The 24,025-nt window shown below is 41.6% G+C and overlaps 1 protein-coding gene across 3 annotated transcripts in view; it reads left to right on the forward strand.

Moving 5' to 3' along the window:
• LIMA1 (LIM domain and actin binding 1) overlaps positions 1-24,025 on the forward strand; it is a 39,130-nt gene that overhangs the window by 8,854 nt on the left and 6,251 nt on the right. Inside the window, exons 3-8 of one of the 3 annotated variants that reach the window (XM_088469126.1) lie at positions 3,685-3,730; positions 8,132-8,530; positions 13,242-13,338; positions 20,733-20,884; positions 23,766-23,876; positions 23,970-24,024. In XM_088469126.1, the coding sequence (XP_088325252.1) occupies positions 3,685-3,730; positions 8,132-8,530; positions 13,242-13,338; positions 20,733-20,884; positions 23,766-23,876; positions 23,970-24,024 (860 nt within the window). The remainder of the gene's footprint in view (positions 1-3,684; positions 3,731-8,131; positions 8,531-13,241; positions 13,339-20,732; positions 20,885-23,765; positions 23,877-23,969; position 24,025) is intronic. The other 2 variants (XM_088469127.1, XM_088469128.1) reach the window with 2 other exon arrangements.

Genomic DNA, 24,025 nt, shown 5'->3' on the forward strand with positions numbered 1-24,025 from the left:
TGGGTACACACTAGATGAGTACCCGGACAATATGGTGGCTGACCTATCTTATCCACGGAACGATCCACAAGGTTTAACTCATGAAATCCCATCGATTTTTCTGGGCAAGCAGCTGAATAAATGGTTTCCCCGCCTGTGCAACGACCGATGGTGCCTTTTTTTTTTTTTTTTTTAACACTACATTTCCTTGCAGCTCCTGAAACAGCGAGGGGTAAGTCCACTAGGGGAGATGACCACATGTGGGGTTAACCCTGCTCATTGAACTGCTGGCTGCGGGTAATTGGTATCCCCCCTTAGAATATATATATATTAATAGAAAACTAAGGCCCCATATTATTATTATTATCTTCACTAGGTGAGCCAACATAATGCTGTATGCTCGCTGACACGTACATGCCATTGGCATGAAATAGTCACTGTAAACATGTGATTCCATGTTTAATACCTGGTATTGATTACGAACCTCTTTAATGAACGTCCCCATAAGACTGCTTGGAGCAAGTATATTTATTATACCTCCTTGTCCTCTGTTACGTGAATAAGTCATCTGCTTTTATTGCTGTGCCTACAGCACGTTACTCTAGTTAATTATTTAATGACTTTTTTTTTTTTGTCACTGAGGGGGGTTATGGGTTACCTATTGCTCTTTGGAATGTTTGTAATATTATCACTAAGCATCAAGGCTGCAGTGAGATTCTGTCCTGATGGTTCGGGCCAGGATAGCATACAAAATCGATATTTAGCCATCAATGTCTTTATCCATGAAAAGGAAAGATGAGACTATACAGATCTGCTAGTGAGTCTGGGATGCACAACATCGTTGACGAAGATCTAACACTTAGGCCAGGGGTTCCCAAAGTTTTTCATATCACGGCGCCCTAGAGTATCAGCATTTTGTCCATGGCAGTCCAGCATCTAAAAGTTTCTTATTGAGAAATACAGCAAAAATTTAAATGTAGTAATTTGTACTTGTATGTCACCCTTCGGTTCAATTATGCGCTGGTTGACAGGGCTGTGCTTCTTTTTGGCCACAATTTTTTTTTTTTTTATTTATTGGCAGCCATTAGCACTGGTTTTGCCTAACACACTGACGAAAAAAAAAATGTATTTGGTACTGGACCACCGACCCGAGGCACTCCTGCAAGTGCCCTGAGGAACCCCAGGGTGCCACGGCACCCACTTTGGGAACCACTGACTTAGGCGTTAAGTGAAGTCCTGTCAAAGATGGAAATAAATATTTTATTTAATCGCCCCTAAAGATAGCCATAATCTGCTCTAGCTAGCCATTCATCAAATTGTGTTCATTATAGCAATTCTGTTTTCCTATATGAACTGCAACTTTTGGTTTCTATTCTTTACAAATCAGATTGCTTAAAAATGTTTGTTCTTTGTGTAAAATGAGATGTCCTAGAGCTAAGGCCAGGTACACATTAGGCGATTATATTAGACAGTGTAATTTTGAGGCAAATTGGAACGACCTATAGTTCACATTGCATAGCGTGTATACTCAATCGCACATTTCTGTGTCGTTCATCACATCTCATGTGCTGCACATCAGATGGGAAGATGTCATGAACCATGTGGTGGTGCACATCACGAAGTGTGTATGATCGGCCAGCAGACCACAAGAGATATTGGTCCAATCTGTCCTCTGAAGACATCACCTGACCTGCCACCTGATCTATGCGATGATTGCTTAGTGTGTACATGATAAAAGATAATTTGCATAGAATGCTCCGACCATAATATATCATGCGTCATTTGGCAGACTACATAGAGTGTATGCTTTATATTGTGTGATCTGGGAAGAAGGGGAATTGGAACGACCATCATGCCTTTTTGACACCACACTGGTGTGCACCTAGCCAATGTCCTGCGTTGAAGTAAAATTAATAGGTTTTTTTTGGAAATCGATGTGTTGTGGGTCCGTCCTCCCCAAACAAATCCCCCCCCCCCCCCCTTTCTTCTTTTTTGTTACCCATTTGTTTACCTGAAAGCCCAGGTAAGACCAATCCCTGGACCTTACCTGGAGTCACCGTATAGTTCATGGCTCCAAATTATAACATCGTTCTGTAGAAAATGTTGACTTTTCTGGTGACAAACTGCAGCCTTAGACAGGAAAACACACAGCAGCCCAAGATAAAATCAATTCAGTATTTAACTTCTTAGGTACTCTTCCCAATTCAGTCGGGTTTCCATGGCTTTCTGGAGCTACAGCCAATCCAGTCATGTGTCTCAAATTGCACACCACTGTCCAAGTGGTTCAGATATTTTGTTTCCCACCTGACAACACTGTCTGCGTGACTGGGCGGACCGTTCAGTACAAGTGGGTGTGGGAGGGAGCTACCTAACTGGGGAAGTTGTTGAAAAGTGGGTCTATTGATTGATTTATTGGTGTCCTATACCATGAGGAAATTGACACAAGGTGGAATTGACTATTCCAGACAATATTTACAGTAGAAGATGCACTTGTTTACCTACTAATACAAAATAAGTATCTTGTACATTGCACATGTTTAATACAGTATGTAAACGTTTTTTTTTTTTGTTTTTGGAGTTGTGGATGGGAAATGTGGGGATGAGGTTGTGAATGGTCTAATATAGAACATGTCCCCCTGGCAGCATTTTCATGAAAGGTACTTGGCAGAGCATTGATGTGTCCTAGTGTAACAGTGGCTATTACTGTTCCTGCCAGCGTGTACTGGTGTTGCTCCAAAGACCCCCCTATCTCACTCCACATTAAGGGGTGCAGTGGCATGCCATTTTATTGGCCTTTCTTTAAACTGCAGTTCAGCCGCAGGTTCAAATCTCGACAGCGAAGCCCGACCTGAAGAAATCCCGACTGGAGCTGGTAAGTAGTTTAACCCTCCCCTCTCTTCTCCCCCCAACCCGAACCCTCTTAGTGGTACCCAGCCCTAAATCTTCTGGGGTGGTGCCAGCACTAATTCTAAACCTAACCCCCACTTCCCGCCCCTAACCTTCCCCGGGGGGGTGCCTAACCCTTAGTCCCCCTGGGGACGACTAAACCTAACTCTCAGGCCCCCCCTGCGGCTGTCAGCTAGAGTGGCTGGACTTGCTTTGTTCGGGGTTTCACATAGCTGGATTCCGGCATCTTGTTTAAAATAGACGTCAGTATTTTGGCGCCTATCTTAAGTCCCGTGGTGGGCATTCACTGTCGGGATTTAGACTGGCGGCATTCAGTCCGTTGGTCACCTAACTACACACTGGGGGGAGGTTAGGTTCAGGCATCGGGGAGGCTTTGGGTAGAGAGAGGGGGAGGGTTAGGATACCGACCAACCGGTGTCTGTATCCTAACTCTATAGGGATTCTGACCGCCGGGATCCCGAGTGCCAGCATCCCGTATCCATCCAGACTAACTGTGACTTAATGTGGAAAATCATGTCATGACATTGCATACATAATAATAAATAGCAAATATTTGGTAATCTGTAGTGGATAATCTACTAATTGTTTTGTAAGGTGGTATTGCGTGTTGTGTTTTTTTTTTTTTTTTTGCTATTGAAACAGCTACAGTATGTAAAATGTCTCTATTGAATGAGTCATGCTGTGAGCAAAGCGAAGTAAGGGCACATCTGTAGATGACTGTTCTGCACAGGTAAATAATCCCTCTGAGGTTAGCCCTTATTCTATTTACATTATTTCTTCTTCTCATGTTTCCATCAGGTATCAGAAAGCTGCTGAAGAAGCCAGTGTGGAAAAGAAAAAAACTGTAAGTAGTCTGAGCGTGTTCCTTCCAAAGAAGAAATAAAGTGATTACCCGTGCAAAACCTTACGTGCTTGGGAGAATTTAACGTCGTTCTCCGCTTTTTCCACCTTATGTGTTTATAGTCAGAAACTCTGCAGGGTTAATAAACTATGCTCTATCCCTTACTGTTCCATTCCTGTCCCAGTGTTTAGTTTACAGTGCAGGAACTCTGCTCTCATTAGTAATTGGCCTTACACTTCAGGGAATGCTGAGAATTGCTTATATGGAGTGTACTGAATTTTTTTTTTTTTTTTTTCTTCCGTGTCTGCAAACTAACAAGCATGCAAATCAAATGATTGAAATATTTGTATAGAGGTCAAGAAGCTGATGGATACCCTAAGGGGAATAACCTTATGTATTACACAACCCTTACCCAGGATGGACTTTGCATGGGGGTTCCAGAAAGAAAGATTACTAATTTCCCTCTCTTCTGTTGGCGGTGGCAACATCTGCGTGTAGTTTAAGATGTAGGACCTATTTTGCAGTAGAATTTAATTTTATATATAGTACATCTACGGGCAAGTAAATTGGTATGAAAACCTTTTGGGACATACAGGTGTCCGTCAGGATTAGTCTACATATGGGAGTTGTAACACTGATATGTTTTTGTGAGGTTGCATAATTTGGTGGCAAACTCAACTAACCAATGTTAACTCTCGTATACATTTTATTGTATTCAGTATTTTTTTTTTCCTACTTCAAAAAATGGATGTGCATCTGTTTGCATTTCTAACACTGTATCCACACAATCACAAAACTGACAAGCCATACTTTTACCTGAGCTCTTCCTACTGGTGACTGTCTAATCCAGGGGTAGGGAACCTTTTTTTTTTCTGCCGAGGGCCATTATGATATATATAACATTATTCGCGGGCTACATGTCACACGGGGCTAGGCCACAATCGACCGTGATTACAGCAATGTCCTGATCAGCAGGGTAGGGCTGTGACCGTCTGAAGGGCCCTTAAGACGCTCCAGGCGGCACTGCTGCATAGATTCTGGCTGCAGGGTGCCATTATAGGCACCCTGATAGCAAGATGAGGCTAGCAGAAAAAAGCTCCAAGGGCCAGACCAAATGGTTCCAGGGGCCTTATTGGGCCCCCGGGCCTGAGGTTCCCCATCCCTGGTCTAATCTAACCATACACCATTATCTACATTGTCCTTGCATATGGTCATCCATTTTAAATGTATGTTTGCATGAGTCTTATACGGTTGGTAATATGCTTTACAAATGTTCTAATGTAAATGTGGTGAGATTATTGCCTAGAGTTAACTACACTGGTGATCATTGCTACTTTTTCGTGTGTGTTTTGATTTGCTGTGGATGTGGGGTTTAAACAAAAAAAAAAACACATGTGAGTCAGTGGGTTATTTTATGGGTTTATTCATAAATCTAATTGACAGATGACCTCAACAGCATGTGGTGTCTTGTGATTGCGTCATTTTGATACACATTCAGATGAGACCAATGCAAATTTGCTAGCTGGTGATTAAATACGATTTGCATGCTTTCTGATAAGGTGCCGGTTTTCTGTTGATTAGATACAATAAACAGTGGATCACGGCTGCTAATGTTTGTCTCATTTCAAGTCTGAAATTTGCTACTTTATTATAGAATTGCTTGATGCCCATAACTGGCAAGAAAACTTTTTTGGTGGGGGGGAGGGGGCATTGTACTTGGCAACCTTGAATAGCATGTAATGTGTGGAATTTTTATTTTTTTCCCTTATTTCGTCAGCAGTTCTGCATACAGCGATAGGAATTTTTATTATGTTGACAATATATGTAGCGCAATAAATATCTGTATAGTATGAAAAGCGGGTCACTTCACCACCCTCTTATATATCCTGCCAGCCAAACTCCCAGAAACCATTTCTCTCCAAAATGGCTGCTTTGCATCATGGGCTGGAATTGATGCATAAAGAATTTTGTTGCAGTCATGATTTCTAATATTTATTGCTATAACCTAATGATCACTAGTTGACTGTCCGTCTATAAGTGGACCCACTGTTAATATGCAGTTACTAGATTCCCTATGCCATCACTGACTTAAAGGCTTGATAAAAACAGGCTTTTTTTCTAGATTTTATTTATTTATTTATTTTTACTCCCTGTAGATTTGGGAGTAAATCTAGTTTGAAGTTTTGCACCATAAAAATTATGAGAGGCTTATTGCAAATTCGTGGACATCAGTGGCAAACACAGGATTTCTAGAGGGGGGGTTTCCAAATGCTTGATTTTAGAGCGAGTGTGGCCAGTCCATGAAGAGGGTAGAATTAGCACTTAACCAGCTTTAATAAGCGTCATACAAAGAGTATTGAGTGTCATGATTCCAGCATATACAGGACCAGCAACCACAGTAAGCCATTAAATGTGGCAGAAAGTTGGGTGGGGGGGGGGGGGGGGGCATATCCTAGCTCAACTTGTGCAGTAATTGCAAAAGTATTGAGTTTTTTTACACGCAGAAATAAATAAATACATTTTCAGCTGGTTGAAATTGTATGTGCAGGAATCTGTATACTGCTTGTCGGATTTAGATGTCCTTTTTATATTACTTCCTCCATCTTGCGCGGAATAATGTGGTGCTTTATAAAGACTGGACAGTTGTGTCATTAGTGATGCCTACTCATTACCTAATAAAGTTTTTTTGTGGTTGTGACTGGATATGATTGCAGCAATAAAATGTTGGGTACTTTCTCCAATGCTCTGGGTTGGGGTTTTCCAGACTCTCTTATTAACCAGATCGGGTCTCGGAGCTTGCTGTGTGTATTATCTTTCTGTGAGATGGTCCTTTTTGGGCACTTTGCCCAAGAGCTACTGAAAGTTGCTGGAGGCCATTGTGTATTCAGTCTGAGTAATCACATCACTCAGGCTGCCTTGGCTGTCAGACATGCCTGGGATGGGACAGTGGGGGGTATGAGTAAGAGGCTGATGAGCTGTAATCCTGCACAGATTGATTGCCTTAGAAGTGAGGGTTTTTTATCTGATAATGTAGGACTTGGGAGACATAATGAGATTTTCTTGTTACATGAACTTTGACCTTAATGAAAAATATGGCGTCTGTTTCAGTGCTCATTTAATGGAGGCAAAATCCGTGTTGCAATCAAAGCGCTATTTTTGTGAAGTGCCACAAATTACGATTGTCTGTTTCTACTTTTATTAATGCATATATTCAGTCTGTAAAACGTAAGCGACCTCAAGCCTGAAAAGTATCATTTGCTATAACTTCTAAAACATGAGTTTTCGTTTCTGCAAGAGGTATACTGGGTCCACTTTTCCTCTGCTTCAGCTGGTGACTTGGTGATCCTTTTCCCATCTAGCCTTTGTTGCCATGGCATCCATTTTTTTTTTTTGGCCCACCAAAGTTTCTGTACTTTGCACGTTTACCTGTCACTACGTAACAAAGATGGTGCTGTTTTCTTTAACATGATGAGGTGGGAGACTTTAGAGTCCCAATATAGCTGCTAATCGCATCTAATTCTATAAAGCCTGGCAGGCTGTCACAGCAGCTGCAGTAATACCGGTGGCTCCTCTAGACACGGAGGCCGCAGTAATGCAGCAACGACAGGTACAGTGCTTCCTAGCTTCTATTATCAATCATGGTTGTTCCATTTTTGCGACAAAATCACTGTGTGAAGACATGGAGCATTGTTTTACAGCACAGTAAATTGTGCACTGGACCGTATTTGCACCACCTTCTTATTTGTGTAGGTAGGCCCCCATTATGGCAGCTGGAAGGCTTGTTTAATGTTTCCTTGTATAATAATCTTGTTCATAGGGTGCATAAATGCCAGGAGCCATTGGGACGCCCCCTTAGTATTGTCTGTGTGCATGCCTATGTGGGATAAGTGGCTTAGGCACAGGATTCCAATCGTTGTTCTTGCCTGGCGATTGGTATAGAGACTGGTTTGTCTTTATTTTGCTGAGTACAGATCATTTCTTTTAATGTTTATTAGTTTTATGTATCCTAGACTCTTGTTCCAGATGTGTCAGCAGGAATGAGACTGCTAGAGGACAAAAGAACGTACTTTGATTTTCTACTTAGTTTTCTGTCTCATTACCTCTCATAGAGTCTTCCTTATAAATGAGTCATTTTAACTTCATTTTTTTTCCTTGTTCTTCCCATCTGTTTGTCCATATAAGGATATCCTCTTTTTTTTTTTTTTTTTTCTTTTTAAACTTCCTGCCCAATCTTTCCTCCGCCTCTTAAACCCCCCTGGGCTAAATGCTTTTTACATGTGGCTTAGACCAAACTTTCTTTAGAAGCTGTTTGGATGTGGATCTCCTCCTGTTCTGCAAAACTATTCCTTAACTGTAGGCAGGCACTTCCAATACTCACTGGAATTCACTTTCTACTCTTTTTAGAACACAGAAACTCTTCCTCAGTCCTTTAATCGGGGGTCCCTGAGCGTGTTGAGAAAGAAGTGGGAGATCCCCGGTCCTCCTGCTCGGACGGAAGTTAAGCACAGTGTCAGCTTTGCGCAGAGGCAAAGGGTCAGCAGTCCTAAGACTGAGACAGTCTCTGCCAGCCGTTCTGAAGTCTGTACCACCAAAGTCTGCTCCCCAGTACAGGAACAAAGCCGTTTCCGCTACCCCAGTGCCACAGAGCTCCATTCTCACTCCACTGAGGTTGAAAATATGGAGCAGGACTTGGACACTGCGACATTGGACACCCCTGAACCTTCTCCGAAGATTGAAAAGTTTAATGTCCCATTGAACAGCCTAAAGATGATGTTTGAGAAAGGTGAACCTGCCAACCACAAGGTAAGCTTTTGTCAAGGAATTCTATTCTTATTGAAAATAATTTTATTTTGTCACAACCAAATCCACCCCCCCCCCCCCCCCCCCTTTGTTTCAGCCAGTTGCTCTCGAGACAGATGGAACTTCAGACACTCCAGTCTGCATTCAGCAGATCATTCAACAGTTGTATCTGCAGTTGCCAAACTTTGTAGTGAGCTCGCACAGCTGCGTGCACAGCCAAATGTCTAGGGCTGAACAGGAAAACATGGAGATTTTTATTCTGTCTGGACAAATGATCAGCTTTTCACCCATTGTACTGTTGAAATTCTTTCAAAAATTCTCTTTATAGCATGCACTGATAACTGTTCGCTTATTTGTTGAACTAGAACTCCCAGCATGCCTTTAGCACTTCATGCTAAATTGCTGAACTGCAAAAGCCAGAGCAGTAATTTACCCTCCCTCCCCTCTTTTGGCCTTAGCTTCTCGTGGTTACTGTATATCTGCCAAAGAAACTATTCCTTCTGTATGACATCCGCCATGTCTCTGGTTAAACATCCACCTGACTAGCAAAGTCATGTCAGCACTTTGAGAATGAATCCAACATGTGTTTAGCCTCCTGTGATCAGGAAACAGCCGGCTTGTGAGCTTACTTTCTTTTCCTGTGTCTCCTGTTCACAAATACACACTGTGCACAGGATCTGACGTGACCTTGCCCGTGCAGTGTTATATCTGTGTGTGTCTATCTTGCTGAGTGTGTAAAGTAGCTTTTCTTATTCTTGTAGCAGCAGATGTTTGGCTTCACGCAGTGGAATCCAGCTCTGCTAGTAACTAGTGTCAGCTTGCTAGGGTCCAGATTGGTATGGTAGATATGCAATTGTGTGCTAATTTGATTACTTGGGGATAAAGTAGATTATGGGAATAGATTAATTTCTGTCTTGCGTGTTGACAGAACAACCTGGCCTCCCACTGCAAAACAGTCACAATTGTGTATATCTTTTGACCTTTACAACTTTTAGTAATTTACTCATACTATTATTTCTTGAAATTGAATGAGAAAAAAAAAATCCATGTATTGTTTTACGAAGAACATGGCTTGATTTAGGATTTCACATAATTTTTTTTTTTTATTTGCAGCTGCTTGATCATTATAGTGTATTGTTGCATGCAACAAACAAGGGTACTCCCATCTCTGGGCGTTTTCTTGCTAGAGCTGGACATTTATGTAGTGTATCGGCTTTAGGTTTTTTTTTTTTTCTTTTAGGCTGATGCCATTTATGTTTATGGGAACTTGCAGAGGAGTAGGAATAACCCACTTCTGTTTTACTGAGGCTTTTTGGAACATTTCAAAGTGAGAATAAAACTGGTGTTTTTTCTCCCTTTTACCTGTTGCAGGTGTTAAGTGCTTAAACAGATGTGCAAAGGTTCTAGTTTTAAATGGGCAGAAGTGACCCTCAGCATGCATGCTTTCTGATGAGCCAACTTTTTTTCCCATCAGATAATGACTGCCTGGGTGTGCCTGCCTTCCGCCTGATGGGAAATCTAATACACAGGCTCCCTATAGCTTGGCCATTGTCCAGCGACAGTCTATTCACTCCTTGTGGCTCACTCTTCCTATCCCTGTGTTCCCCTATCCCAGGCTCTGGTTACAGTGCCTAGAGCAGCTATATTATGAGGTCATAGACTGTAAATCTCCCTCCCCCAACACTGGGTTTAACAGCAGGGATCTGAGCAGCAGCACTAAAGATGATTAACACTTTGTGGACTGTAACACAGGTCCATTCTTGGCCATAGCTCATCCATGGCCCTGCTAGGCATTAAGAAACCTAAAGAGAATTGAAGCTCCAGGCAGTATGAAGGGACTGGTGTCTGCCTATGTATGAGTTTCTTTCTATAAGTTAGATAATGGAGTTATTGTAAAGCCCTGTTTTACTGAGTAAATTGAAACCATGTAGCTACTAAAGACTTGTTTTCATGTGTAAATGCTGTTTGTTCCTACTTCACACAGTGGTGGTCTTCATCAGGGTGCTCTGTTTTTGTACAAGTCTTCTGTATACTTTGCTAATCTATTGGGTTGGATAATTTCTAAGCACCGTGTGGCGGGTATTTCAGTTATCGTCAGTAGATGCACCTCTTACCTGGCTCTTGAAAAGATTTGTCTGGCTCCTAGATCCTGGCTAGCTGCTGAATCCTGCAGTCCCTGCCCCAGATGAAGATACCATTGTAGTGTATTTCAGGCACTATCCTGTAATTCTATTGGGCAACATGGGTACAGAGTGGTTAGCATTGTTGCCACCAGCACTGGGGTCATTTGTTCAATTCCCACCTGGACCCTGTTTGTGTGGAGTTTGTATGTACGGTATGTCCCATGTTTTGTGGGTGCTCACTCAAGCCAAAAATATGCTAATAGGGTTAAACCACTAAAATAATCTTCGTGTGTGTGAGATATACAGCTTTTATGCTCCGCAAGGACTCATGTGAATGACTAAAATATTCTCTGTAAAGTGTAATGTAATATGTAAGTGCTATATAAATGACTATAATAAAATGATAATAAATATTTAGTGTTAAATGATGCGCAGTGATGTCCTGAACGTCCTAGAATGATGGTGTAGTGCCGTGTTCCTTTTATGAAGACTGATGTTGCATATCTACATTAACATGGGAACCGCCAACCTATGATTTCCAGCTTTGATGGGTTGCAGTTTCGCAGGCTTGGTTACCTAGAACATACATATCTAAAAGGATTATTTTTAGTGTAATAAAATACTTATTCATCTAGACCTATTTTTTGTTCATTATATTGGCAGTGGATTAGGAATGTAAATCTGTTTACATGGTAGCTGTGACATGGACATGCCAAGTGTTAACAACAAAGTGTAAATGTGCTGTAACCATAGCAACCAGTAATGTATAGGTTTTGTGAAAGTTATACTTTGTATCCAGTAAATGGGTTTTTTTTTCTTTTTTTTTTTTTAATTTCTTTTGTTAACCAACAAATTCAGCTTTAACTAGTATTAAAGCATCTATTGTCCTACTTTAAAATGGGGAACACCACAAATAAGCAGGCGAAGTGGGATTCAAGGAACCTGTGGCCAGTCACGGTGTTACCTGTGCTGATTATTTTAGCTCAGCTGCTCCCACTTCAGATTACATTAACTATGTTTAAGCAGCAGATGGTTAGGCTGACATTAACCAATCAGTGACTCGAAGGGCTGGGTTCAATTAGCAGCGATATCGCCGATTTTTCATGTAAAAATGGAGAACTTTTCTCCATTCTAAAAAAAAAAAAAAAGGGGGAAAATGTTTAATCTTCTTTTTTTTTTTTCTGAAAAAATGTGGGGATTTCTTACAGAACCCTTTTGGACAGCCCCCCCCTAATGATACTTTAGTGAAAAAAAATAATAATCGTAAAATGCGTAATTTGGCAAAAAAACGACAGCTGAAATTTCTGTAAAAATTATTTATTTTCATGAAAAATGTATTGGGGCTGGTATGTCGTAGGGACATAAAGATGCACCAAGTATTTAAAACATCGAACGTGGCTGGCGTAGGCGTGTTTTTAGCAGTTTGAAAAAAAAACACCTGCACCAGCCATGTGCGAGGTTTTAAACACTTGGCGCATACTTATGGCCCTCAAATACCAGACCCAATACGTTAAACCCCTTTTTCACGGGGGGGGGGGGAAATGTTGACAAATTTTCAGTGGCAGCTTTTCGCCAAAGTATGCAACTTACGAAAAAAACTTTAGCTAAAGTTTTTCAGAAGGGTTCTGTAAGAATTTCCCACATTTTTACCCAAAAATAGGGATTTTGCTAATTTGTTTTTCGCCTGCCCTAGGCTGGAGAAAAGTTTAGCGAAAGACTGCCGTTTTTCGCTGTCGTTGGCAAAATCTGCTGCAAATCGGCTGATCGCAGCTGATATATCGGACGGCCGATTCTCAAACGACGACGAAGACTGACTATTTTGCCTCAATTGAATACGGCCCTAAATGGTGATAGAAATGTGAGGCTCCTGTTATACTGGTACAGGAAATTGAGGTTTGAAAATGCACCTCTAAGTGATACAGCCAGCACGCTCAATGAGGGCAATTCAATTGCTTTATCCACTATTTCTTTTGGGCACCCAACGGAGCAATTCAATTATTGCTCCATTTGGGCGTGAATAGTTGTGGCTGCACACATCTCTGCTTGCTGTGGGCATCCAAATGGAAGTTTAGGGGCCCAAACCAGGACTTGAGACCAGGTTAGCTAATGTATACGGCTAAACGCTGTGCTTTTGGGTGCGCAAACGTGACACTGGCGCCCGAATGGAGCAAAAATTGAATTGCTCCATTTGGTGACCAGAAAGTTGCCTCCAATTAGCTGTAGAATTTATATGTATGCCAATAAAAAGCAGTTTGGAAGAAATGTCAAGTTATTTTGCAGGTTGGACTGAGGCTAACTTTCACTGTCTTGGATCCATGTGTTCTGTGACCAACGACCCAAACCCCCTTGTATAGATTTTTAGCTGAAAAGCACTGTAAGGCCTGAGACCCCAAAGTTTTTTGCTTCTGATGGAGTGGAACTCTTATCACAGTCTCTACATAAATGTTTGTTCAGTCACTCATTCTTGACTGGTGAATGCTCAGTAGAAGTGTTGTATACTCATTGCTGGTCTATCCTGATATTATGTAACTCTATTATTGTGACTAGACAGCTGACTTTTTTTCTTTCTTTTTTATTCCCCTGCAATAAAGCATCCTCAACGTGAACCTGGGAAAATCAATATTGGGAAACTAAATTCTGAAAACTTTATATCAAACGAAGACTCCGATGCCGCCTTCTCTGAGAGAAGTAAGTTTGTATGCGGTGTGGTCGTGTTAACTTTTTAAGACCATTGTGTGTTTGAGGCCTAAAGTAATTATTTGCATGGGTTATGGAGGAATTCTTCTATTTTCCCCAGTTGTATCATCATTCAGCAATAACCAGATTCATTATTGATATTAATTTAAAATTATTATTATTGATACAATTACATTCTTTCTGCTACATGCTATCACAAATTTGGTACAAAATAATAATTAGATATGCAATATGTTTGTCATATACAGTATTTGTTTTACAGCAGAGTGCGTTTAATCCTAATGGAGGTAGCTTTTTACTACCTTATCTCCTTTTTGATATTAGAGATGAGTGTTACTAGGTTATGTTGATTTCTCGAAAACGTCATCTTATAGGCTATCTGGCTCTTGCGTGTTTTGGATAGCCAGGGTAGCCAGTAAGAGAAATCCAAACTTGCGCTAATTTGGCAAAAAGAACAGTTAAAACCGAACTGCTCATCTCTACTGTATGTCGCCTTTTCAGAAGTGATTTAACTGTAAAATACCAAAAAAAAAGAAATTTTATTAACTTTTCTTCTCACTAATAAATAATGGTTGCAATTCAGTTCAATGCGATTTTGAATGGTGCTGGGAATGAGTTCCCAGCGCTGTTCTTTTGGCTTCGCTGTTACCCCAACAAGAGTATTTCTGCTCGCACCTTCCTAAATAGCGAGCAGAAATCATACTAAACTAGTGGCATAATGTTGGTTTCAGGCTTACCGCATCGCTACCGATACTTTAGTCGCGGTGACCAGCATTCTCCGCCTTAACACCCGGCTTTAGGCGCCGTTACCTGCATTTCCCAACATAAGTGCAGGGCGTGATGCGGACAGTTGAATAGCTCTGGGAACTCATTCCCTGCACTATTCAGCATCGCAGTGAATTGAGGGGGGGTCTCTTTATGATGGTCTACTTAACCCAAATACGATTTAGAGACCGTGATAGATAGATAGATATATATCTATCTATTATCTCTATTTATTATTTTTTTTTGCCTGTTTTATCCAGATAAAGGTGCGTACACCCTCTGATACTTATTAACAATATCGTTAATTTTTATGCAGTGACCGACCAACTATTCGTGTTCCCGCATTATCGATATCTATGATCGTCCGTACATGCAAGCCAACTTGCACGATATTGTCAACTTTGCCTATTCAGAGATGTGGCAGGATGACTTCACTGAAAGTTCTCTTTGAAAAGATATCTTTCAAGTTGTCGTTGGTACAGATCGTACCGTGTGTATGCAGCTTAAGACTTGATATAATTGTACAATGGTTTTGGGTGGAGGTATTCATAGTAATGTCAAGACCTACCACAGGCACCCACTTTGCATTTCAGTACACTGTTTATTCCAGGTTAGGGAGTCTTGGATGATTATTACCAACCATAGTGAAAATACATCGGATTACAGACTGACTAAGCTGGCTGTTTAGTTAACTGCCTGGTCCCATAGTAGCCTTGCAGTTTTGTTCCTGTTCGTTGTTAAATGATCTTCACTTGTGTTTGCTCCTATTGAAATTTTTTTTTTTTAAATTGTGCAGATAGATATCCATCTATCTATGTCATGGGATAGATGCTTAGTATCATATAGGACCCAGCAACTGTGTGGCATCGATTCCACAAGTGGACAGAAGACATCTGGAGAGATGTTGACCCATGCCATCTGATTAGCTTCCCACAACTCCCTGATATTTGTACAGATTTGACCTGTTACATCTTTGCCAATCGCGCTACAAAATGCGCCATGCGATTACCAGTAGCTTATGCTATGATACGCTATGGTGCGCACTGCGATCGTACCATGCAATCCTATGGAGGCACGGGAGCCAACACAATGCCTTGCGCCATGCGTGGTGCGATTTGCTGAGTACGCGGGTACAGGATCTTGGGTGCGAAAGGACCTCTCCATCACATCCCATAAATGCTTAGTTGGATTCATGTCGGGCGAACTTGGTGGCTGCACCATTCCTTGGAACTCTCCAGAATGCTTCTCAAACGAATTCTGGACAACTTCGCACCAATGACACGAGGTATTATCCTTGTAGAATATTCTATCATTGTGTGGGTGGGTACATTAAGTCTGTGAAGGGCTGCAAATGGTCACCAAGCAATTCACCTGGTCAGTTAAGTGTTCAGGTGGACCCAAGCCATGCCACGCGAACACACCCCACATCATTTATGGAGCTACCACCAGCCTGCACGGTACCTTGTTGACAACTGGGGTTAATGGCCTCATGGGATCTGCGCCACACCCTAACACTACAATCAGTCCAAAGCAACTGGAAAGGTGACTCATCGAACCACGCCTCATGATGCCATTCCATGTGGGTCCAATTAGCGATATCACAAGCCCAGGTGAGGTGCTGTGTCCGGTGTCGTGTTAACGGGCATACTGGTTGGTTTGTGCCCATATCCCATGAAGGCTAAAGATCACTGCACTGACCTGCTAGATATAAGTCTGGTACCTCTTGCATTGAATGGGGATGTGATTTGAGCCAGTGTCGCTTGTCTGTAACCACAGACCATTTTGTCCAGATGCTGCTGGTCATGATCATTAAGCGCCCGTTGGTGGGTAATTCCTTCCATGAGGTATTCCTGGTACACGCGTGATGCCGTAGATCGAGAAATGTTGAATGTCTGTACAACTTTGGAAATGGAATGTCCCATTCGCTGGGCACCCACTATCATGCGATACTCCATGTTGCCTTACCATGAACAGTCTAGCTAGTGTTCTAATTGACTCACAAGATGTTAGATTACAACTGATGCAGGTTTGGGCGTCTCTGTAAGGTGACTCTACCTACCATTACCTTTACATACTGATATCCGATTTTTGGTACTTCAGTGTGTGTGATAGATCTCTCTATCCATCACAGTTCAATACTGGCACTCACTATTATGTATACAAAGGTGCTGTGAGGGGTGCCCGCTGAATTACCGGTGGAAGTCCGGAAGAGTAACATTGCAGTGTTGTATGGGACGGGGGGGGAGATAATCTGTGTCCATGGATGACCTTCTCTAACATTTGACCTGGTTTCATTTGAATTTGTATTTTAATTGAGATTTGCCATACATTGTGGAGCCTTCGCCTTGGGCACAAATATCTGGCTTATTCCATTCCAGATCAATGCATCTGAGGATCATGCTTTGTGGCACATACTTTAAATATGACAGAGCAACTACTGGCTTGCTGTTTGTCACTGCTTGTAATAAGACAGAATGAGAACCCCTTTTCCTTGCACGGAATGTTTTGTGATGAACAGATTATTTTGTGCCAACAAACTATGAAAATGAAGGGGAATATAATTGCAATTATTTATAAAATCTAATTGTTTAAAGAACAACACTTCAAGACTCTCATAAATTGTATTCTTTAAACATTGTTGGCCTCATTTATAGCTGGAGGGTGCAAATTAATTTTTTTTTTTTTAATTTTTGGCATGCAGGGAAAATTACTTGCCTTTTGTGTGTGACTAGTGAGCAGCTTTTACAGTACATCTGGAAAGTGTTCACAACACTTCACTTTTCCACATTTTGGAATAAATTTTTGTCCTCAAAATTCTACACACTATACCCCATAATGACAACGTGTAAAGTTGTGGGTTTTTTTTTTTGTTTTGTTTTTTTTTGAGAGTTTTGCTAATTTAATAAAAAAAAAAAAACACTAAGAAATCACATGTACATAAGTATTCACGGCCTTTGCCATGAAGCTCAAAATTCAGCTCAGGTGCTTCCTGTTTCCACTGATCATCCTTGAGATGTTCCTACTGCTTAATTGGAGTCCACCTGTGGTAAATTCAGTTGATTGGACATGATTTTGAAAGGCATACACCTGTCTTATAAGGTCCCACACTTGACAGTGCATGTCAGAGCACAAACCAAGCGTGAAGTCCAAGGAATTGTCTGTAGACCTCCGAGACAGGATTCTCTAGGCACAAATCTGGGGTAGGGTGCATAAAAATATCTGCTGCTTTGAAGGTCCCAATGAGGGCAGTGGCCTCCATCATCCGTAAATGGAAGAAGTTCGGAACCACCAGGACTCTTCCTAGTGTTGGCCGACTGTCTAAACTGAGCGATCGGGGGAGAAGGGCCCTACTCAGGTAGGTGACCAAGAACCCGATGGTCACTCTGTCAGAGCTTACTGCATTCCTCTGTGGAGAGGGGAGAACCTTCCAGAAGGACAACAATCTTTGCAGCAATCCACCAATCAGGCCTGTATGGTGGAGTGACCAGACTGAAGCCACTCCTTAGTAAGAAGCACATGGCAGCCCACCTGGAGTTTGCCAGAATGCACCCGAAGGACTCTCTGGTCTGATGAGACAAAAACTGAACTCTTTGGTGTGAATGCCAGGCATTATGTTTGGAGCAAACCAGGCACCGCTCATCACCAGGCTAATACCATCCCTACAGTGAAGCATGGTGGTGGCAGTATCATGCTGTGGGCATGTTTTTCAGCGGCAGGAACTGGGAGACTAGTCAGGATAGAGGGAAAGATGAATGCAGCAATGTACAGAGACATCCTGGATGAAAACCTGCTCCAGAGTGCTCTTGACCTCAGACTGGGGCGACTGTTAATCTTTCAGCAGGGCAACGACCCTAAGCACACAGCCAAGATATCAAAGGAGTGGCTTCAGGACAACTCTGTGACTGTCCTTGAGTGGCCCAGACTTTAATCCGATTGAACATCTCTGGAGAGATCTGAAATGGCTGTGCACCAATGCTTCCCATCTAACCTGGTGGAGCTTGAGAGGTGCTGCAAAGAGGAATGGGTAAAACTGCCCAAAGATAGGTGTGCCAAGCTTGTGGCATTATATTCAAAAAGACTTGAGGCTTTAATTGCTGCCAAAGGTGGATCAACAAAGTATTGAGCAAAGGTTGTGAATACTTATGTACATGTAATTTCTTAGTTTTATTTTTTATTTTTTGTTTTTTTTAATAAAATTTGCAAAAATCTCAAACTTTTTAGTGTGTGTGTGTGTAATTTTGAGGACAAAAATTAACTTATTCCATTTAGGAATAAGGCTGTAACATAACAAAATGTGCCAAAAGTGAAGCTTTGTGAATACTTCCCTGATGCACTGTATATAAGGGCGAGTTGAAAAATGCCCCCTACCCAACTGTCCACACAATTTAAATTGACCCCCAGATACGTGGTACTAGCTGCTGCAACATTGTCTTCCAAATATGCTAAATTTCCATTAGACTGCCTCAAAGCTATTTGTTTCATGATCATCTCATCCTACGTGGGTATGTGGCCATGAGTGTTCTGGAAAGAGATAAAGGGGTTATGGGGCAGAGAATACAAATAATGGAACTGTAATGGACTTCCTTGTGCCATCATAGAAACTGCATACATTTCTGTAATTTACAGCCATCCCTCTAACATGTACACTTGACAACTTGACAGTCAAAAGGGAATTTTTTTTTTTTTTTTTTTTTAGGCCTGCAACAATTGTATTCCATCATTCAATCTATGTAACACCCACTTGGCCCACATAAACGGGTGTAAGAAATATTTATTAGAGGACTGATTGGTGCATAGAAGTTTAATTATGTGGGTTATGTTATTTCATATGGGTGTGTAAAGTTTAGAAGAGGAGAGTATTATGAAATCTGAACCTTCTAGGCAGATAATCATTTGAATCCCTTATATTTTTTTTTATTTTTTCCATTTGGATCACAAGTCTACCCCAAACTATGGGGGAACTATTGATGCTACAGAAACACATCCTTTACTTAAATGCTGTCTGTAGTGGTATCAATGGCAGTAAATGTGCTGTGCTTTGGGTAAATATTAACTTTTATGTCTCCAGGAAAAAAAATGTATGCCCTAAAGTGGACTCTTTGGCTTCTCTATTTTAGTTACTATGTATGTTTGTGCAACAGATGTCTTTAGTGGACATGTTAATGAGCCTGTGGCACTAAATGTGTATGGTATAGGCGTGCTTAATAGTTGGAGGTTAAAGAATTGGCTAGCTGGTTTGGTATAAATCGGTGGCTCCCAAACTTTGTCTTCAAGGCTCCTAACTGTCAAAGTTATGGTTAAATCAGATTGACTGACTAAAGTACTTAAGTCACCTGTGCCCAAGTATGGGGATAGGTATGGGATGTCTGCTTTGGAGAGCCCGGCAGTCAGAATCCCAATTCTGTCATTCCGACAGGGTTCGAATACCAACACTTTGTCGGTGGGTATCCTATTCCTCCCCAATGCCTAGCCCTAAGCTCCCCCTGTCTGCACCCTAAACATAACCCTCCCTCCTTAGTGTGTTCAGGATGCCGGCGCTGGGATTCTGACCGCCGGAATCCCCGCCCTCTGTATTTTAGCTGCATCCCCAAGCATGAATATCCTTAAGACCTGGACTGTTGGGGTGACATGTGGACAGAGTTTGGGAACCTCTTGTATATGTGATCTTTGTATTAGATTTTGTTTCACCACAGCAAATTTGCTTTTGTTCTAAATTATCATCTTTTAATTATCTTCTCTATAGAGTATATTCCACCTTATTCTTGGTAAAGTAGTCTAATGGGAGAGGTCTTAAGGTGCATACACACTACACAATATGCTCCCTGAGCGATATCGTGTAGTGTGTCCCCGGCAGGCTGTGCTCAATGTCGTTCATGACATTGAGCACAGCCGCTGAACGATATCATTAACGATATCGTTCAGCGCCGGGCTCTCTCCCCCATTCCCTAACATGCAGCAACCTGACGAGATCGTCAGGTTGGCCTGCATGTCAGCCCGATGAACGATGATGACGAACGACCCGCGGGAACGCGCGTCGTGGTCATCGTTCATCTTTTTGGGCTTAAAAATGTACGATAAAGTGGACGACTGAACGATAACGATATCGTTCAGTCGTCCACTTTATCGCCCAGTGTGTACGCACCTTTACACTTTTTGAGCCTATTATTATTATTATTATTATTATTATTATTATCGTTTATTTATATGGCGCCACAAGTGTTCCGCAGCGCCTTACAAGGTACATATCCAAAAAATGACTTGCAGTAAAATACAATACAATGAAGGACAAGGACATGGATAATATACATTGATACATAGGTGGCCATAACACCCACATAAGCAGCAAAGAAGTAGATGAACATATAGTAAGGAGAAGCACAAGAGTTCTGTCTGCTTGTGTTGAACTGAACAGATGGCTGGCATATCATTTGTACCTTGATTATGACTTTGAAATACTAAGACAATTATGGCCATGCAGTCTTGCATATTATAGGTAAATCCATAGGTGACATGCACACCTAATTTCCTTGTTGCCCATTACAGTAAGTGCACATGCATTTGTGTGACCCATAATGTCCTCTGTAGTGGGTTTTCTGATCATCTTGTGTTCGGTCTTTCAGGTCCATCGATCAGTTCTGACAGCAGTCCCAGTAAGCTCACCAATCAAAAAAGCCTGGAGATCACTCATGTCTTAGAGACCACCTCTCTGAAGGACAGAATGGCCAAGTACCAAGCTGCCCTGAGCAAGCCGTCAAAGCCGGTCTCTCCCACGGTATGTCTGGCTATAGAATATACTTTTTGTTTCTAAGTGGTGATGGTTGTAAGAGGCTCTGTTTAATAAGCAGTGATAACCTCTTCCTGTAGCTTACTGTGGAAAGATGTTATCAGTGCTTTGAACAATTTAATAACCTGTTTACCCCAGAGACCATTCATTTCTCATGCGTTTCCTGTAATTTCATATAGCACTGCATCCCCATAGCCTCGAATGGGGCCTGCAATATATTTTCAATTTATGACACTGAGATAAACTCAGCGTTCTACTTTTTGCACAAAATGTGATAAACTATTTCAGTACTTGCCTGTCTGCAATCCTCTGCAAAAAGTAGCACTGTGCATTGCATCTGTTAGCTTGTGCAGGTCATGGGAAAGTCAGTGTTTACACGGCATGCACTGCCTTATAGACTGGTGCATGCCCAGCTGTTTATTATGTGGGCTCTTCTGCCCGTGCTTTACTGAAGACTGTCTCTGGAACATTACGCTATCGGCGAGGGCTTGTTGGAACTTTCCTGGAGACATTGGGAGATCAGATCCAATTTTTTTTTTTTTTTTTTGTACTTTCTGTTTTTTTTTTTTTTTTATAAAATAATTTTTCTTCAGTTTTTGAAACCAAAATTCACCGCCTCCTAATGTATGATGAGCAGAGTGGAATGTCTAGTTTGTTATTGACTCCTGTTTCATCAGGAACTACCTGTGTGTGTACATTTTAGCCCAGTTGATGTGACCCAAATGCCCTTTAGTGCCGTATTGAGATTGTTATGAATAGCTTAGATATACTTGACTTTTTTTTTACTGGGTTATGCTGGAAAGTGACACCTGTGTGTGTGTGTATATATCTATCTATATATCTATCTATATATATATATATATATATATATATATATATATATATATATATCTCTATCTATATCTCTATATATATATATCTCTATCTATCTATGTCAAAGTACAACTTAATCTGCGAACTGATGCTTTTACTTGGTGAAAATTAAAACTGTTCTGTTCAAGGAAGAAACCTGACACTACCTGGTAAAGGAAAGGCTGAAACTATTCCTGGAATGGGGGAACCATTCACCCCTGGTGTCCTGGCTCTCTCAGATTTCTATCTAGCAAGTGCTCTCTACTGTAGTAATGTAATATTTGTAGTTTATTATACGTGGTATTTAAGATAAGAAAACTGGTTAATCTAAAATGTTAGTGATGTATTTTCAGCATACATATGCAGTGTGTAATGTGTGGGTAGCTTTGGTTGTGTTTTAAAATGTATGTCCCAATGTGACAGGTCCAAGCTGCCTTTTAGAGTGACTCAATGCCTGGTGTATCATTCAGTAGTCTTACTTCAGGAATATTCCCACAATTCATGTGGGATGAGCAACATCTGGCTGTTGCAAAACATTTCCCAGCTTATTCCAGTCTTTAGTTATAAGGACATGCTGGGAGTTTTAGTTCCACAGCAGCTGATTGTAAGAGAATCCAATGTTCGGCCAGTGTAGTGCAATATCCTCTTCCTGTGTCGCGCTGCAGGGATTTACTGATGACTCTTTCCATGACTGCACTGTACATGGATACATTCTGTGCTTTTTATTTAGAGGAATATTAAAATATTATGCTGGGAAATGAGTTTATCAGCAGGAAGCAGCCTTTAGCTCTGCTATTCCAGGCATCCTAATTATAGCATTATATAACCCTTTCACTTCTCGCATGTCTCACTGTGTAGGAAGTAAGTGTACTGCTAGTGTTTACTGGATTGTTTGTTTCTGTTTGCACTTAATTTGTCAACATGCCACGTAAATAGGAAAGAATCTGCAACAATAGGACATTAGTCCGTAGTTCTTGTAAGGGGCTATGTGCAGACCTCTTCTGATCAGTCACTGATTAGTGATGAGTACATAAAGAGCAAAGTGGTTTCCTGTGTATGTTCTGCCTCCCGAACTCTCCCCATTGTCATGACTTGCGAGGCAGCAAAACTGGTCTGTCTACTTCTACATGGAAATATTGGTCTGCTCCTGCCTATAGCTGTAACATCTGCAGTTCCAGTACAGCCTTTTGGTGCGTTATATAGATGTTTTGTTGTATATGGTAGAAATGCCTGTAACTATATTGTACACCTTGGGGGCTGCATCTGAAATGAAAGCGTAGTGCATATACGTGATATGGAAAAGGGAATGGAGTAATAGTGTAGACCTCTGAATGCGGAACAAACTGAAAGCCTTGTCTCACTTCTGTGAAACCGTCCCCTGCATACTCAGTAGCCGCAGTGGGAAGCCGACAGACGGAATCCCGACCACTGGCTTCCCGACAGGCATTAAAATCCCGACGCCTGTCATTATACCTACACCAGGAGCCCGACCCCCAGCTCACCGAACGAAGGTAAGCCAGGTGCGGACAGCTCCTGGGGGGACTTAGGGTTAGGCAACCCCCCCCCCCCCCCCGGGAGACTTGGGTTTAGGCAGCGGGGATTAGGGTTAGGCACTGGGGGAGGGAGGGTTGGAGTTAGGTTAGTTTATACTTACCTTGGTGCAGTCGGGATTTTCACCCATGTCTGGATTTGAACCGCATACCGAGCCCTCGGCAGGCTATATTGGAGCTTCATTGATCAACCTATACGTTCCCTTGGTCCCAGGGACGCTGATGTTGTTTATTTCTGTGCCCCAGTTATTTTACCCTTAGGTGTTCTACCAATGAGTTACAAAATTATAGATCTTGTATATTCCTCATGGCACCCTCTGTGCCTCCATAAAGAATTTATAAACCCTTCTGTGCAGTGTTATGGTCCCAAGTGATAGCTTGGCATTTTCAAGGGGCATAGAGTCCCCTGAATGTTTTGTACACAACCAAATATCTGAACTAATTTTTCTTTTTCTTTAAAACTTCAGCAGAATGATACGAAAGTGGTTTGGAATGATGCGATAAACCAAAAGTCAGAACAAAAGGAGAATGTCCCTCCTAGTCCTGTGCTATCTAGTTCCTCTTTTGATGGTGAAAAGGTAATTGAATACAGCAGGATGTGGGGGTGGGTGGGGGTGATATAATTTGATAAATGCACTTCAGTAATCCTTTTTGTTCTCCATCTCTTGCAGAGATCTCTCGGAGAAAACAGTCCTATTACCCCCAGGAGCATAACGGACAGTAATGG

Source organism: Taudactylus pleione, unplaced genomic scaffold (assembly GCF_031769625.1).
Source record: "Taudactylus pleione unplaced genomic scaffold, aTauple2 ptg000089l, whole genome shotgun sequence".
NCBI classification, from domain to species: Eukaryota; Metazoa; Chordata; class Amphibia; order Anura; family Myobatrachidae; genus Taudactylus; species Taudactylus pleione.